This window comes from Dasypus novemcinctus, chromosome 3 (assembly GCF_030445035.2).
Source record: "Dasypus novemcinctus isolate mDasNov1 chromosome 3, mDasNov1.1.hap2, whole genome shotgun sequence".
In the NCBI taxonomy this organism is placed as follows: domain Eukaryota; kingdom Metazoa; phylum Chordata; class Mammalia; order Cingulata; family Dasypodidae; genus Dasypus; species Dasypus novemcinctus.
The window spans coordinates 139901321-139916892 of record NC_080675.1 but is presented as its reverse complement, the minus strand read 5'-3'; the positions used below and the strand labels follow the sequence as shown (position 1 = coordinate 139916892).

The 15572-nt window shown below is 36.4% G+C and overlaps 1 protein-coding gene across 6 annotated transcripts in view; it reads left to right on the top strand.

Annotated features, from left to right (window-relative positions):
* Nucleotides 1-15572, top strand: part of DPP8 (dipeptidyl peptidase 8) — a 66877-nt gene that overhangs the window by 35711 nt on the left and 15594 nt on the right. For all 6 annotated transcript variants that reach the window (XM_071214244.1, XM_071214245.1, XM_023587270.2 and 3 more), the window contains 6 exons: nucleotides 1090-1249; nucleotides 3591-3670; nucleotides 8689-8841; nucleotides 9119-9254; nucleotides 11068-11213; nucleotides 15085-15231. In XM_071214244.1, coding sequence (XP_071070345.1) covers nucleotides 1090-1249; nucleotides 3591-3670; nucleotides 8689-8841; nucleotides 9119-9254; nucleotides 11068-11213; nucleotides 15085-15231 — 822 coding nt within the window. The remainder of the gene's footprint in view (nucleotides 1-1089; nucleotides 1250-3590; nucleotides 3671-8688; nucleotides 8842-9118; nucleotides 9255-11067; nucleotides 11214-15084; nucleotides 15232-15572) is intronic.

Sequence of the window (15572 nt, the reverse complement as noted above, 5' to 3'; positions counted from 1 at the left end):
TCCCAAGGTGCATATTTGCTGTTCCTAGACATATCAGGTGTTAAATACACAGCCTCATTGCCAACCTCATCAGTGCTTCTGAGAGAACTTCAGGAGTCCTGAATAGAGAAAAGACTTTTAAGTTGGCCATCTATATCAAAATATACCATTTGTATTTTTCCAGTTTACTAGGAAAAAAACTAAAGGTATAAAATAAATAAAGCCAGCTCATTCACTGGCTACATGTAGGCTTCATGTGATTCAATGGACAGTCTGTTTTTCCCTCAACTGTTAGAATGTTTCTTTTTGAAAAAGAAAATTTTTTTAAAAATGTCCTCATCATTTCTATAAAAAATTTATATTATTAAAGAAGCTTTGTGCCATATTTCAGAGGATTACAGAGATAGTGTGTAAGAAAAAACTTTTGGATATAAATATTTTTTTCTCAATTTGAAAACATTCCTAAATGGATCAAATATTTGGCTAAATTAAGATAAATCCAAAAGGTCCAGACAAAATCTATAATTGCAAATATGGTCTACACCCTTTGCACTATTATTTATACTTCAAATATGTTTTTTTTTAAGGGTTTATTTTATTATTTTTAAAAATTTATTTCTCTCCCCTTTACCCCTGCCAGTTGTCTGCTCTCTGTGTCCATTCGCTGTGTGTTCTTCTGTGATTGCTTCTATCCTTATCAGTGGCACCAGGAATCTGTGCTTCTTTTTGTTGCGTCATCTTGTTGTGTCAGCTGTCCATGTGTGCGACACCATTCTTGGGCAGGCTGCACTTTCTTTCATGCTGGGCGGTTCTCCTTACAGGGCGCATTCCTTGTGTGTGGGGCTCCCCTACATGGGGGACACCCCTGAGTGGCAGGGCACTCCTTGCATGCGTCAGCATTGCGCATGGGCCAGCTCCACACAGGTCAGGGAGGCCCGGGGTTTGAACCACAGACATCCCATGTGGTAGGCAAACGCCCTATCCATTGGGCCAAGTCCGCTTCCCCTTCAAATATGTTTATCAAGTAATGCTACTTTCTCTAGCTTAATTGACTTTTTTATGTAGTATATTCATTAATGTATATAGTAAATTAAGCTATTCATTTTGCAGATCCATGACATCTTTCATGTTTTTCCCCAAAGTCATGAAGATGAGATTGAGTTTATTTTTGCCTCTGAATGCAAAACAGGTTTCCGTCATTTATATAAAATCACATCCATTTTAAAGGAGAGCAAATATAAACGTTCCAGTGGAGGACTGCCTGCCCCAAGTAAGAAGTCATTTTTTATTTAAATAGGAAAAAAATATTGGGAGCAGAAAGTGGGAGGGACAGAGTAATGTAATGTTTCTTTTGTATACTTAAGTATCATCAGTATGTGCTTCATTGATCTCAGAAAGTTGAACTAACATGAATACATGCATGTGTAAAAACATAGGACAAAGTTTTTGATGGATATGTAATGAACTATTAATAGCGGATAATCTCTGGATAGTAGAATTAATGTTTTTACTTTCCATTTTTGCCTTGGTATAATTTTTAATTTGTTTAAAGTGAGCCAATACTATTTTTATATTAAGAAAGCTATTTTTTTAAATGTTATGCAATTATTAGATTTATTTATATACTAATATTTTTTACATGATCTGCATTTTCATTGAAGTCAGTTTATGGTTACATCTCTTTAGATTGATAGAATTATGTTGCCCAAAGTGAAGTTAAGTGTTTTGTCAGCTGAAGTTAAATTTCTCTTTAAAAAGTGGTGGTTTACCTCTGGGTAAACCAGGTAATGTAATACAGAATAGTTGCATAAACCTAGAAAAAGTGGAATAGTGCAATTGCATTTTTACTCCTCACACATTTTTAAAAAAACTGGAGTGATAGTATTCTACTTTAATAATATAGAGTTCATTTTGGCACTTGATCATTCATTATGTTACATCCTTAACTGCTATTTTACTTGAACATACTAAACGTGGCCTTTTAAATATCATTCCATTTTGGAAAATGTGAGCTACATCTTGGGAATAAGCAGAGTGAATTTTGTTTATGACTCCGCTTTTTTCTCTTAGCTTAATTTTGTAAGACAGACAAGACATTGTATATCCAAAATTGGGAATGTCTTCCTCGAGATCCTTAACTTGGCCTTCAGTGTAAAGTTGTCCTTACCAACTCTTCTGTTGCTCAGAAATGCTCTTAGGGAATTCAAGAAAGTTTAATGATGAAGACTGATCAAAGAGCTGGGTAGTGAACTAAAGCAACATTTTAGAACAGGAATAAAAAGATAATTTAAAATTTTATGCCCCATTTGAAGAGCATAAGAAGAGCTATTGCCTCAGTTAGCATTCATCTCAGAACACCAAGCCTCTGTTCTCTATCAGTATCTAATTCTGAGCCCCTCAGTTTGTCAACCTCTTCTTTCCTTCTTCCTCCATTTGTCTTAGTTTTTCTTGCTCTGTCTTTCTCCTCTACCTTGATAACTGTTTCATTTTCTTCCTCCCTTCTTGCTTCTCCCCTAAGTGACTATAATGTGAAACAATCAGTATTTGTTATATATGTTAAATAAATATTTTCTGACTGTAAATACTAAGTTGAGTTTTTGTATCTAAGAAAAATTAAGTTGATTTTTTTTTTCAACTTGTATGGGCCCCTACTTAAGACCCTAAACCATATCACCTTGTTTTCAACTGTCACTCCCCATGGCCATAAATATCAACGACTAGGAGTAAGAAATGATTTTCATTTTATAAACTCTTCTTTAGGCCGCTGAGAGAGGCTCATCTGTAAGGCAGAATTTCATAAACATAAATGCGGCATGTTGGTATTTACTATGGCAAAAACTTACTCAGGGTTGGTTTGTTTTGTTTTATGTTTGCAAATGAAAAGCAATTGAATTACAATCTTTCTACTGTGACTTTGACAACAGTTTGTTGCATTTCTGAAAGAAATAGATCATTCAGGTTATTAGATTTCTTTGGTTCAAGTTTAGGAATGCAGGGCTTTTGATTTTTTTCTAGTTTTTCTATAGGAATCTATTTTGCTATTTTCACATTATCTACATGGGTCCTTCTATCATTCCAGAGTATTGTGAAGACTCTCATAACTTGGATTTTTAAAAATATAATTTTTTAAAATTGAGATGAAATTCGTATAACAAAATTAGCCATTTTAAAGTGGACAACTCTGGGAGTGGATGTGGCTCAAGCGGTTGAGTGTCTGCTTCCCACATGGAAGGTCCCAGGTTCAGTTCCTGGTGATTCCTAAAACAACAAAAACAAACATCATCAAAACAAATGAAAAAAACAACTCAGGGGAGCCAGTGTGGTTCAGTAGTTGAGTATTGGCTTCCCACATACCAAGTCCCAGGTTCAGTCTCCAGTCCCCAGTACCTCAAAAAAAAAAAAAAAAAAGTGAGCAGCTTAGTGGCATTTAGTACATTCACAATGTTGTACAACTACTACATCTATCTAGTTCCAATTTTCATCACCACAAACATCATTTGGATTTTTTAATGAAGGTTTTTTTGGAAAAAATAGTATAGAATACTATTCTTCATTGTTTCATTTGCTAAGTCTGGTATAAAATACTGAATTATGACTGTATTTATCTTTAGGCGATTTCAAGTGCCCCGTCAAAGAGGAAGTAGCAATTACCAGTGGTGAATGGGAAGTTCTTGGCCGGCATGGATCTAATGTATGTTCTTTTCATTCTGCTGTTTGGTCAATATCTGCTGTGTGTATTCAGTACTAAAAATCTGTTACGCAACTTAATATGACCACAGTATTTTGAAAATATTAAGTTAGGGCCTAAAGTAACTCAAGTTGTTGGAAAGGAAGAATCTTAATTTAAATTATAAATCTGACTGGTATTGTATATATTCTGGTTCCTGATGGTCACTATTTTCAAATATATTGTTGCTACCCGATAAGGAAAAGGCTGGTACATGCTTTCAGATTCTGGCAGAAATTGTGTGTTAGGATATAGTTTGAAAATTATTTTTAAATCTCTTTTAGACTATTGGTCTCATTTCTATATTAGAAATTATATTTACTTCTCCTAATAATAGTGATCATCTTACATTTATCTACTTATTTCACAACTCTTAAATTTCAGCCAGCCCCTACAAAGAGTGATGGGCATTTACACAGAACTTAGATTGATAAGGAAGAAAAGAGAAATCCAGCTGCTGTTTCACTCTCAGCTTGTAGCCTTACTGTGGCAAGTCAATGAATTCTAATTTACTTGCTTTTCCCTTTCATGGTACCTTGCATTTATTTTAACTTTCAGTTATATGGTTAGTTTAATGAGATCTCTAAGAACTCCATCCGTGATATGTGTGACACATACAGTTAAGTTGATTTATGCTCCTGGGATACACTAAAATGATAGTCTAAATGAGATTTCCTCAGTTTGTTTTGGAGTTTATTGAAGGGTTATGTGTACTGGCTACTAGAGAGGTCACTTGTCCCTAGGGTGGTTACAGAGAAAGAAGAAATCAGATCTGGGCCCCAGGTTTATTTGTTGGTGGTAAATCTTTAGAATATCATTAAGTGACCTTTAAAGTCTAATTTTCACTGAAGGTCTCACATGATCTTTTGGTTATATATCCAAATATTTTTTTTCTGTTTAGTCACCTTAGATATTTTTATTAACTGAGAAAACTCCTAGTGTAGAATTATAGCTTTAGGTAACAGAAAACTACACTAATGTAAATTTCATGCTGTGTAATGATTGTAGGTAGGATAAGAGCCATTAGATAATACTCAAGCAACCTCCCAAATTGTATTTATGCAAAGCTGAACCTTACTTGGGCAACTTAAATGCCTCTACTAATTGTCATCACATGCATCGATTTTCTTCATTTTACGTGATATGTTTGTATCTCTCTTTCCTTCTTATATTTCCCCTCTCTCTTTGCCCTCTTTTTTGTTGTTGTCACCTTTTTCCTTCTCTGCTTCTGCCAGTGACCCTGTTCCTACCCAAAGATTTCTTTTTTTTTGGTCTTTATTTATTTTTTTTTAATATTACATTAAAAAAATATGAGGTTCCCATATATCCCCCACTCCCCTCATCCCACTCCTCCCCCCATAACAACATTCATTGCATTTGGTGAATACATCTCTGAGCACTGCTGCATCTCATGGTCAGTGGTCCACATCATAGCCCACACTCTCCCACAGTCTACCCAGTGGGCCATAGGAGGACCTACAATGTCCGGTAACTGTCCCTGCAGCACCACCCAGGACAACTCCAAGTCCCGAAAACGCCCCCACATCTCATCTCTTCCTCCCATTCCCTACCCTCAGCAGCCACCATGGCCACTTTCTCCACACCAATGCCACATTTTCTTTGATTACTAATCACAATAGTTCATGAATAGAATATCAGTAAGTCCACTCTAATCTATACTTTATTCCTCCATCCTGTGGACCTTGGAATGGTTGTGTCCACTCCACGTCTATATCAAGAGGGGGCTTAGATTCCACATGGATGCTGGATGCAATCCTCCTGCTTTCAGTTGTAGGCACTCTTGGCTCCCTGGTGTGGTGGTTGACCTTCTTCAACTCCATGTTAGCTGAGTGGGGTAAGTCCAATAAACCAGAGTGTAAAGGATTTCTAATAACAGTAATTAGGTAAAGTATTGAGACTTTTAAGCCCATATGCCCCTTATTGTTGAGGAATGGTTTTCAAAGTATGCTTCCTGAACCAGCCACAAAGCATCAGCATCTCCAGAAATGTGTGAGAGATGCAAATTTTGGGACCACCCTAGACTTTCTAAGTGAGAAACTCTGGGATTGTGCAGGAGCCCTGAAGTCTGGGTTCAACAAACCTTCTAGGTAATTTTGATACTTTCATTGAGTAAAGTAGTTGCATGAAGGAAAGAAAAGATGGGGATAGAGAATTGACTGTATTTCTTCAGTTTTAGAAGGCCCACTTTCCAGCTGCTCAGTCAAGTACAGAATCATCCTAATATTTTACAAGAGATTAACACATACCTGGGAAACTTCATGAACGTTTGTTTTGCATTTCCTGTCATTTCTGTCCCCTTTTGTATGTGTCATATGGGGGCCTATAAATCTCGACTTATTTTATTTCTGTATTCATTCATGCCAAAAAATGTTTGATGATGGAAAGAAGCCTCTTGGGGAAAAGTTTAATACTCAAAAATAGCTGCTTTTAAAAATATATCTATGCTTTCTTTGGTGTATAAAATATTATTTTGAACTTTATTAAACAATGCTTGGGTAAGTTGTAGAAGACTTAAAAGAACAATAAAAGAAAACCATTTATTTAGAATCTTACTATAATTTGGGGAGAATATTAAGTGAATTCAGTGGTGAGTTTACTTGTAGTTCTTTGAATTCTGAATGAAGACTTGAAAGATTTTATCCATATTTATTTATAAATTTTATCAGTATTGACACTGTGATTCATTCCAAATATTCTTCAACCCAACAGATAAAATACTTTTGGAAATTTGTACAAATGACCAAAAAAGTATACTGCCTAAGGTAATGCTGGACTGAGAAATACACAAGATGCTAAAATTAGATTATTTCACATATACGTTAATGGCTTGCTCTGATCTTCACTGTAGGGTGTTGTTTTCTCTGTAAAATGCTGTTATTTTAATGAAATAATTATTATATTTTAGGAAAAATACACATTCTGACCAGATAGAAAACTCTGCCAACAGCATACAACTTAAGTATCTTAAAAAAAAAAAAAAAAAAAAAAAGAGCAGTTATAGGTTTACAGAGAAATCATGCATGCAGAGAGGAGGTTCAGATTTCTCATATACTCCCCCCCACACACACACATATGCACATTCACACACAAAATGTTCCCTATTATTAACATTTTGCAAGAATGTGGTACCTTTGTTAGAACTGATGAAACAATATTATTATAGTATTTTTAACTATAGCCCGTAGTTTACATTAGGGTTCTCTCTCTATATTGTACGGTTCCATGGGTTGTTCATGTTTTTGTTTTGTTTTGTTTTGTTTTGTTTACTTTTGATTCTGGTAACATATATACGACCTAAAATTTCCCATTTGATCTTCTTTCATCTATACAATTAAATGGTGTTAATTACATTCACAATATTGTGTCCATTACCAGAACTTTTCCATCACCCCAAAACTGTAACTCTGTACCAATTAAGCATTAACTCCCCATTCCCCAGCCCCACCAGTCTCTTGGTACCCTGTGTTCTAGTTTCTGACTTTATAAAATTTGCTTATTCTACTTATTTCAGATTAAGTGAGATCATACAAAAATTTCTCCCTTCCTGGTTGGCTTATTTCACTCAGTATGGTGTCTTCAGGGTTCATCCATGTTGTAGCATGAATCAGTCACAGTACTGCATTCGTTTTTGTAGCCAAATACTGTTCCATTATATGAATATACCACATTTTATTTATTCATTCATCTTTTGATGGACACTTGAGTTGCTTCCATCTTTTGGCAATTATGTATGAGGCGACTATGGTCATCAATGTGTAAATATCTGTTAGGGTCCCTGCTTTCACTTCTTTTGGGTATAAACCTAGAAGTTGGATTGCTGGGCCATATGATAATTCTAAACTTTCTAAGGAGCTACCAAACAGTTTTTCACAGTGGCTGCAACATTTTACATTTGCTCCAACAATGCATAAGGGTCCCTATCTCTCTACATCCTTGCCCCCACTTGTTATTTTCCATTTTTTTAAGAGTAGCCATTTTAATGGGTATGAAATGGTATCTCATTGTGATTTTGATTTGCATTTCCCTGATGGCTAATAATGTTGAGCATATTTTGTGTGTTAATGGTCATTTGTATGTCTTGGAGGAGTGTCTATTCAAGTCTTTTGCCCATTTCTTTATTGAGTTTTTGTTATTGAGCTTTGGGCATTCTTAAACCCTTTTCAGATATGTGGTTTCTAAAGATTTTCTTCCATCCTGTAGGTCTTTTTACTTTCTTGATAAAGTCCTTTAATGTACAAAAGTTTTTACTTTTGATGAAGTTCCATTTATCTATTTTTTCTTTTGTTGCTCCTGCTTTTGCTGCAAAGTCTAAGAAACCATTGCCTAACAGGTATTAAAAATGTTCTCCTATGTTTTCTTCTTGCAGTTTTATAGTTTGAGTTCTTATATTTAGGTCTTTGGTCCATTTTGAGTAGATTTTTGTGTATAGTGTGAGGTAAGGGTTCACTTTCATTCTTTTGCATGTGAATATCCAGTTTTCCTAGAACCATTTGTTGAAGATACTGTTCTGTTCTCTTCAGTGGAGTTGGAAGTGCTTTGGTCAAAATCAACTGGCCATAGATGTGAGGGTTTCTTTCTGAACTCTCAATTCAGTTCATTGGTCGCTATGCCTGACAGGACCACACTGTTTGATTACTGTAGCTTTGTCCATTTCTGCAAAGAGGCTTTTGGAATTTAATCGGGATTGTGCTGAATCTGTACATCACTTTGGGCAGATCAGGTGTCTCAGTTTTCTTCTGGACAGGATCTATTCTTAGCTTTAAGTCATAAAAAACCAACTTGGATTTGTTAGCATTGGTGGCAAAATTTAAACAGAGGCACAAATCAAAGGAACAAGTCTGAATCAAATGATTCAGAATAAATTGGAACCTGAGAACCACATTTTAGATATTACTTGTTTGTTGAATTACTGGCCTTGCCAAGGCCATACTGGCATTGATATTTTGTTTTTATTTTGGCAGATCCAGGTTGATGAAGTCAGAAAGCTGGTATATTTTGAAGGCACCAAAGACTCCCCTTTAGAGCATCACCTGTACGTGGTCAGTTATGTAAATCCTGGAGAGGTGACAAGGCTGACTGACCGTGGCTATTCCCACTCTTGCTGCATTAGCCGGGTATTAAGTCCCTTTTTGTAAAGGGTTTCCTGTTCTATAAAAAACTCTCTGCTCATGTAATACTCCTTTTGAATAATGTGAAAATTGGTGTAATTGTCCTGAAGAAAGTCTAATCCTCTTAGGAAAACATTTACAAACTTAGCCTTAACTTCAGTATATACACAAATGGACAAACTCTTAACCATGTTGCTGCCATAGCATTAATGCAGATGTAACAATGGATAATCTTTTTTTCCCCCCCTGGGGTAAAAAATTTAACTGTTTCTCTTTTTTCTAGCACTGTGACTTCTTTATAAGTAAGTACAGTAATCAGAAGAATCCACACTGTGTGTCCCTTTACAAACTGTCAAGTCCTGAAGATGACCCAACTTGTAAAACCAAGGAATTCTGGGCCACCATTTTGGATTCAGCAGGTATACATTTTCCCTGAGCCTTACCTTAAATAGGCTTACTATATTAGTGCACTCTGCCTTTATCATATGTTCACATTTCTTGGACATAATCTTCCCATCTATCATCACTGACCATTGTCTGTCCCTGAACTCCTGGGCTCCTGGTTAGTCTTACCCCTCCCATCTGTCAAATACCAAATAAGATGAATTACTCCCAACTTCAGGCAGGAGCAGATCTGGAAGATAATTTTGAAAATAAGATTAAAATCGTTATGATATCAGCTAGGAAATTTTATGTTATTCATATATTTGGATGATTTCCCAATAAACATATAAGCTTGAAGCCGATGTATACTGACCTCGTAAAACTCTGTGAGCAGGGAAGCTGTGGCTTTAGAGAATAACCAACAGGTAGTTTTCCTAAACTATTAAACCAGTCTGCAGTGGTCATCTTAATAAAAGGTAGAGAGAGCACTTGTTCTTTATAGAAGTGAGGAATGCTGTGAATAGCTTCTTTTCTTTTTCTTTTCTTTTTTCAGCCTTTCGTTTGAATTAATTTCAAACTTACAGGATAGTTACAAAAATAGTACAAAACCTATACAGACAATGCCAACATACCTCCTCCCCAAATACAAAGATCTACCAACTTTTAACATTTTGCCACATTTGCCATCTCATTCTCTTCATCTATCCATCCATCCATCCATTTTCTAAACATTTGTGGGTAGGTTCTATACATCATCCTCTTCAAACATTTAATACTTCAATATATATTTCCTAATAAAAAGGATATTTATTTATGTAACAAGTTGATACATAACAAGTACAGTTATCAAGTTCAAGAAATTTAACTTTGATATAAATTTTATAATCTGTATTGCAAAATTTGTAATATGATGGTCTCTGCTTAGACCATAACAATATCCACTATGCACAGACACTTAGGAGAGGTCTATATAGCTTTGGTGAACCAGAGGTTGATTGTATCTCTTTTTTTTTCTGCATTCTGGTTAGGCCCATTCTCTAATGATCACTGTACTTTTACAGATATTTATTGAGTATCTGCTATAAGCAAGTTACATTGACTAAGTTAAATGCTGAGTTTCTTATCAGGTATATGACTTAACCAACAACAGTGGACCAAGCACAATGTATTTGTACAGTCCTGGGTGTAAATACCTCCTAGACTCCAAGGATTCCTCAGAATGTTGTGTCTCTGCTTCTGAAGTAGATAATTTGATTTGTTCACTTGATTTTTTTGTTGTTGTTTAAGATGAATGTTCTTGCTTAATTTATAGCCTATTACTTGAAAGAGAGATGGCAATTATTTGTGGGTTTAGTATCTTCTTCCTTGCTCTCAGATTTTAGAACTCTCATAAGAATTCCTTTTACAGGCGGTTGACTTGGCCCAGTGGTTAGGGCGTCCATCTACCACATGGGAGGTCCGTGGTTCAAACCCCGGGCCTCCTTGACCCGTGTGGAGCTGGCCCATGCGCAGTGCTAATGCGCGCAAGGAGTGCCCTGCCACGCAGGGGTGTCCCCCGCATAGAGGAGCCCCAGGCGTAAGGAGAGCCGCCCAGGGCGAAAGTGCAGCCTGCCCAGGAATGGTGCCGCACACACGGAGAGCTGATACAACAAGATGACACAACAAAAAGAAACATAGATTCCCGTACCGTTGACAACAGAAGCGGACAAAGATAATGCAGCAAATAGACACAGAGAACAGACAACCGGGGTGGGGGGGAAGGAAAGAAAAAGAAAGAAAGAAAGAAATCTTAAAAAAAAAAAAAAAAAAGAATTCCTTTTACAGACTGTGTATGTTACTTACTCATAGGTCCTCTTCCTGACTACACCCCTCCAGAAATTTTCTCTTTTGAAAGTACTACCGGATTTACATTGTATGGGATGCTGTACAGACCTCATGATCTACAGCCTGGAAAGAAATACCCCACTGTGCTGTTCATTTATGGTGGTCCCCAGGTGGGCATATTTACATGCCTATGTATATGTGTGTATATGTGTGTATATGTTTGGTTGTTTTTGTTTTTTGTGGGGGTTTGTTGTTGTTTTTGGTTATTTGTGTTTTAAATGTCTAGTCGGGTTGCTTAAGTTTTGAGATTTTGAGCATTGTTGGACCTCTGCTCTTTTTTTTAAACGCTGGCTTATGTTCTAATTATTCAGTTTAGGAGTTTAAGAAGCTAGGTTTTGTTAGCTGGCTAATTTGTAAATCTATAAGTCAATGTCTTAATTTACGATGAGAATTTTTATGGGGAATGACATATTCATGTCAGTAGGTAAATATGTTACTTTCTATGTAGGAAAACTTGGTAAATAAAGAGCATCTTAACAGATGTTTTCAAAAAACCTTGGTAACCCAGTGAAATCCCCCTCTTCATTCTAAGGCTGTTTGTTCTAAGCAGGCTAGAATACTTTTATCAACTAGTTGAGGTAACTGCTGAACTAGTATTCAGCACTGTAAGAAAATTACATCCTTATTTTCCTTTTTCTGGATTAAATATTAGCATGTGGGTATGAAGCAAGTGATACCAACAATCAGAGTAAAGTATTATGGATAGGTGAATTGGTTAATTGATAATTTTAAAGTGTTTATTCCCACTTGTCTTAATGTTGAGCCCTTGAAGAAACCAAAATGTAATTGCAGTGCTTTTATAATATAACTGTTGAACTCAGTAAATATCCTTTGTAATTATACCCAGTTATTCAGTATCTGGCAATTTATCTCCTTCTCAATGAAGAACTGACCCAGTAGATATGTGATATGTGCAAGATACACTATAAAAACTAATTCTTTATCTAGATTTTAAGACTAAAGGACTCCTTTTATTAATAATTAAGTTTTAAAAAGTCTTAGCAATACAATTAAAGAAAGTATTTTGGAGTACTTTATATTTTTTTATACTTTATAATTTGCTTTATACTTTTTTGTACTTATAGAAGCAATCATATTTGAAATGCTAAAAGTGAATTCCAGCATATGGTTTTTGAAAACCTTGTTGGTATCCTAGGATGATTTATTGATTCCTTTCTCAAAGTATTCTTTGGAAGCCTTCAAATTTGGTGAAGTGATTGGAGAATATGGTGTCTGTCCTGGAACTCTACATGGTATAATGCTTCTATACCTCTTATAGTTCTTCATCCTCTTATTTGATGGCTCCATTTGGGTTTATTATGAAGAAACTTCTTAGTGTAAGACCTAGTCTTTCTAACAGCACACCATAGCCTTGTGAAATTTGGTTAAATCTTACAAGAGTGTGATGTTCATGTCCAAACTGTGTTCTTTCTTCATGTATATTCAGTCAGGCAGTATGGTCAAAGTGCAAATCCCTTGAAACAGCGAGACTGTCAATTCATACCGTGAGATGAATCACTCTATCACTAAATGCCACAATTTCTATAGGTCAGACGATGCAAAATCCAAGAAACACAAAAAATATTTCCCATTAAAGTCATCAAGTTATGATTCTTTAAACTCCCTTGATAACAGCTATGTATTTTTAAATGTTTATTTAACAAGTACTTACGGTGCTTCCTATGTGCCAGGTACTGTTTTGCACTAAGTGATAGCAGGACACATATTTTGAAGAACTGATAGTAAAGGAGACTTTGACTTTCCGTTGCCAATGGGCATTTACAGTTAAGTACTTTCTTTAGGAGCATCTGCCCTCCAGGCTGCAAAGGCAGAAGCACTGGCTCTGGGGGAAAGTGTTCTTATCAGGCAATTGAGACTGTCTTCTGTGTGTGATAACATGCCAAAAGTGAGGTTGTTTGCTTTATATTTGTGTCCTTTTGTGCCTAGTATTTCTTTTTACAGTTCCCTCCTTTTAAAAACAAATACCTTTGTCTAACTAACCCCCTCCTTCCAAGGTAGGGAGGGGAAACATTCTCATATTTCTAGTTTTTCATTCATTCATTCAGCAAGTAATTATTGAGTTATTTTTATGTGCCAGGTACTTCTCTAGGCAGTGAGGACCACAGTGAACAAGTCAGACTAAAGCTCCACCCTCACCAATCTTAGTGGGGAAACTAAACAAGTAGAAATATAAACACTCTAACTTCAGATAATGGAAATGCTATGGAGAAATTAAGCTGGGAAAAGGTATAATAAAGTGACTGAGATGGAGTAGAGTTGTTCTGATAAGAAGGTCAGGGAAGGCCTCTCTAAGAATACAAATTTTGACAAGGAATGAGCCATATTGAAGGTCTGAAAGAAGAGCCATCCACACAGAAGGAGCAGTAAATGTAAAGGTCCTGTTGTAAGAATCAACCTCATACAGTTGTTAGGGAGATTAATATGGTTAGACTACAGTGAGTAAGGGCAGAAATGTATGAGATGAGGTCAGAAAGATAGCAAAGGACCACATAATGTAGGGTCTCAAAAGCCAGGGAAAGAAGTTTAGATCTTATTCTTAAGGGTAATGGTAGCCATTGGAGGAAGCCAAACAACAAACTCAAGTCTGATTTACTTTTTTAAAGATCACTCTGCTGCCTTGTGAAGAGATACAGGAGGGCAAAGAATAGAAGCAGGAAGATGAGTTTGGCAGTTTTTAAAGTGGTGCTAAACATTCAAAAGTGCAAGAAGAGAGAGGAGACTATTCCTGTTCTCCCTGCAAAATCTAGCCCTGTAAATGCCCAGTAGATATTTATTGATTGAAAATAGCATCAGTTCATATTTAAGTCCTGGCTGACTTGGTGTTCACTTGTTTTTAACCAGAGAAAACATCTTTCTCATTTTTGCCAGACCCTTTTTTGTTTAATATCTTAGTGTCCACTAGACTGTGAACCTCGATAACCTTTTGTTCACTAATTATAATCCTCTTTTCTGGTGGCGGACTTGGCCCAATGGTTAGGGCATCTGTCTACCATATGGGAAGTCCACGGTTCAAAGGCCGGGCCTCCTTGACCTGTGTGGAGCTGGCCCATGCGCAGTGCTGATGCGCGCAAGGAGTGCCGTGCCACACAGGGGTGTCCCCTGCGTAGGGGAGCCCCTTGCGCCAGGAGTGCGCCCCATAAGGAGAGCCACCCAGTGCAAAAGAAAGTGCAGCCTGCCCAGGAATGGCGCGGCACACACGGAGAACTGACACAACAAGATGACGCAACAAAAAGAAACACAGATTCCCGTGCCGCTGACAACAACAGAAGTGGACAAAGAAGACACAGCAAATAGACACAGAGAGAACAGACAACCGGGGTGGGGGGGAGAAGGGGAGAGAAATAAATAAATAAATCTTTTTTAAAAAAATATCCTCTTTTCACAGATATTCTATTCCAGGTGAAGCACAAAAATATATTTAATTTTAAAGTTTAGTCTCTAGCATGATAAAGTGGTTTAAAATTATCCTACTGCACTGAGGTTTGTTTTACAGGAAAAAGAAAGCTGGACTGTGTCACAGTGTTATATTAAAATATTAACTTATTTCCACTCTGGTCAGAGACAACCCCAGAAAAGATGGGTGGGGAGGGAAAATCATCTTATTTACCCTTTTTACTTTCATTTGAATGACATAGTCTTCAGGGTAAAAGTAATCATGACAGTAACTTTTTTTATGAGGTAGTTTAATTTTCCTTGTCTTATATGTAATTAATATCTAGGTTATAGTTGTTAAGTCTGTTGGTCAGTAATTACCCTGAACCTTGAGTGTGAAATTGCAAGAAGCAACATAAACGTGATAAGATTTAAGTTGTTTAAAAATAAGTTACTTACAAATTACATTTTAAAAAAACAAAATAACAAAGTTTTTTTTAACTTTCTATTGTTTGCATTCCTGCCTCTCTTGTCCTTTTTTATGCTGACCATATAATAAATTTCACTGAAGTTCTATTTCTTCCTCAGGTGCAGTTGGTGAATAATCGGTTTAAAGGAGTCAAGTATTTCCGCCTGAATACCCTAGCCTCTCTGGGTTATGTGGTTGTGGTGATAGACAACAGGGGATCCTGTCATCGAGGGCTTAAATTTGAAGGCGCCTTTAAATATAAAATGGTGTGAGCATAAAATATTTTCCTTCTAAAGATTTATATTTTTCTAATGCATTGTTTGGTGTGAAACCCCAGAGAGAGATGGGAGAATGGGCTGCATATGAGTAAGTGAGAGAGTGTGTGTGTGTGTATGTGTATTTGTGTGCACGCGTGTGTATGTGTGTATGTTAAGAATTGGGGAATGAGAGGGAGGATAGGACTTGATATTCAGTAGGCTAGCTGCTATCTACCTGTGCGTAACTTCAGGGAGCTAAGATAGAGGCTCTTATACACAGAAATAGCCTCTCTTTACATTTTGTAAGTTCAGCTTAGCCAGAAGGCAGTACCATTTAGTTTTCAGCATCC